The sequence below is a fragment of the Drosophila sulfurigaster genome, chromosome 2R (assembly GCF_023558435.1).
Source record: "Drosophila sulfurigaster albostrigata strain 15112-1811.04 chromosome 2R, ASM2355843v2, whole genome shotgun sequence".
NCBI lineage: Eukaryota > Metazoa > Arthropoda > Insecta > Diptera > Drosophilidae > Drosophila > Drosophila sulfurigaster.
In genome coordinates this window covers 35,982,049-35,984,614 of record NC_084882.1, presented here as the reverse complement: position 1 = coordinate 35,984,614, position 2,566 = coordinate 35,982,049, and the positions used below count along the sequence as shown (strand labels likewise).

General features: G+C 35.8%; 1 protein-coding gene across 1 annotated transcript; it reads right to left on the bottom strand.

The window, feature by feature from the left end:
- Nucleotides 1-1,181: 1,181 nt before the first annotated feature.
- Nucleotides 1,182-1,838, bottom strand: LOC133838854 (chorion class B protein L11). The gene has a single exon (XM_062270086.1). It carries the CDS (start codon nt 1,721-1,723, stop codon nt 1,295-1,297), a length of 429 nt encoding a protein of 142 aa, XP_062126070.1. The 5' UTR covers nt 1,724-1,838; the 3' UTR covers nt 1,182-1,294.
- Between the last annotated feature and the right edge of the window lie 728 nt (nt 1,839-2,566).

Genomic DNA, 2,566 nt, shown 5'->3' with positions numbered 1-2,566 from the left:
GCGATGCAAACTTAAATTATGTTTATTTAATATGCTTAACAAATTTAACTGAAAATATATAACTTTTACACGCAAGCAGTTCACCTGAACTTGACATGGTGTTTACATGGTGATCGATAAGCAGTTGATATCAATAGAACTTTTACAAACAAGCAGTGCCATACCAAGCAGTTGAATTGCCCGCAGTTAGTTGAACAAAAAAGTGATGCAAATTTAAGTTATGTTTATTTAATATGCTGAATAAAACACAGAAAAAATTGGAATGCGTTGAATTAAATATTTAATATATGAATTCCTGGTATCATTTGCATTATTATAAACAAAAATCAACCGCTGTTCAATATGGATAAAAGCTTGAAAAGTATGCACTCGAAAATAATAGAAACAATAAGCGACAGCAACAACTAACTGCCAAGTGCAATTGAAAATTGTGAAAATGGTGAAGTGGAAAAGTAGAAAAGTGGAAAAGTGGAAAATGTAATGCCATCGCAAACTGTAGCTACCTGTCGAATTGTTCTGGCTATTGTATTAATTGATTAAAAAACAAATCAAAAAATCAATGCAAGAAGAGTATGGAAAATAATAATACATAATACAACAAAAACAAAAAAAATCAGACGCAGAGAAGAATAAATAAATAATTGAAACAACTACTTAAAACAACAACAAGCAAATGGAAACCATTAACAGCTTAAAAATATTTAATTACCCGCCTCTGGCCGCGCCCCCTTCAAACAAAAAAATCCCGATTGCTTCGTTGGAATGGCACAAAGTGGGTCGGACATGAGGGTCAGTGGACAGCAGGGGAAGGAGGAGTGTGGAGAGGGGGTTGGGGGGAAGAGGGTCGCGGACCTGCCACCAAATTGCAATTAATCTTCTTTTAACAGCAAACTTTTGATCCGCTTTATTTGCATTTCACTGTGGCGCAAACACAAACAGAAAAATGGAAACGGCAAAACAACAACAACAACAAAAAAGAAAAGAACAGCAACAACAAAGGGGAAAATAACGAAAATGCTTGTCATAAAAATTTATCAAGGGTTAAAAATTATGTTACGCGTTTCATTTTGGTGGCTGTGAAATGATTTATGCAAAATCTGTGCCCTAACCAACAACCAAAAAAAAAGAGAAAAAAATGAATATAAATTGTGCAATTTCATGTTTTTGCGTTTTTTTTTGCGTTTTCTTCAACTTTTTATGTCCGGCAAATTAATTTAAAACTGTCTTATAATAACAACAACACATTATTTATAATCTCACATTGAACTTGGGAACTGAAGCTGAAGAACTTTTTTCAGCCAATGATAATTTGCTTATAAGGATAATATCCTGCGCCGTAGTAAGGTGAACCGTAGTAGCCACCATATGAAGGATAACCCCAGCCATAGCCAGCACCATATCCTCCATAGCCATAGCCATAGCCAGGTGCAAGTCCCAGTCCAAGTCCTGGTCCAATTCCCACTCCCAATCCCAGCAAGAAACGAGCTCGTCGAGCGCCTTGTGTCGCCGCTGGATTGCCGCCAATTTCCTGCTCCAATGACAGCAGATCCGTTTTAACAACGCCACCAGCTGGTGCCACATCCTTGTCAACAGCTGCTGCAGCGACGTCGACGTCGTTGACAGCCGCCGCTTCAGTCGCTTCAGTCAAGTGCGTGCCCAGCATCGAGAGCAACAACAACAACAACATCGTTGCCAGCGGCATGTTCAAGCACATTCCACGCATATTTAAATAATACTCAGAGATATGTTTTTTCAATTCTTTTACAGCAATTGTAACAAACCACGACGATGATAACTCAGCCAACTCGCTGCTTAACGCACGCTCGACTGTCAGCCCAAAGGCCGCAAATATTTCATATTTATATGGAGCGAAAACTCAACTCAACTCGGCTCGGATTCTCTTTTGATGATGCTCTGCTAATTTGAATCAGCGCAAATTGCTTTAATCAGAAATAAAAACAACACCGAGGCAACAACAATTGTCTGTGCTAACTGATATTAACAGCCACACCAAAAAGAACCTTTAACACAACCGAGTTGTGAACTCATTAAAGCGAAAACCAGATGCTCTAACTAGAAAAGGTGATAAAATAAATTATTGAAAGCGAAACTGTGATGTTCCCTTTGATAAAGTGCAGAGTAAATTAGACAAAGAAAATCCAGAGAAAACGTAAAGTAAATTATAGAAAGAAAATCAAGAAAAAACGTAAAGTTAAGTATAGAAAGCAAAACCAGAAACAATATAAAGTAAAGTTGACAAAGCAAAACAACAAAAAACTAAAAGTAAATTATAGAAAGCAAAACCAGAAAAATTAACTTATATAGTTAGGTATAAAAAGCGAAACGGGAAAATTTGTAAAGCGAACTATGAAAAGCAGACCATGATAAGCTATTAAAGAAATAAAAATGCAAAAATTATTGCTACAATTTTATTATAATTCGACAAGAAATCAGTTAACTTTATAAACTATCTAATTTTGCGTGTAAAACTTCCACAAATTTATAAATAAATAAAACCAATAGAACATGACTAAATCACTAAAACGAAATAAATAAATGCATTTGA

Bases quoted from the DNA above. Each gene is read 5' to 3' on its own strand.
- LOC133838854 (XM_062270086.1), bottom strand. From the start codon at position 1,723: ATGCGTGGAATGTGCTTGAACATGCCGCTGGCAACGATGTTGTTGTTG.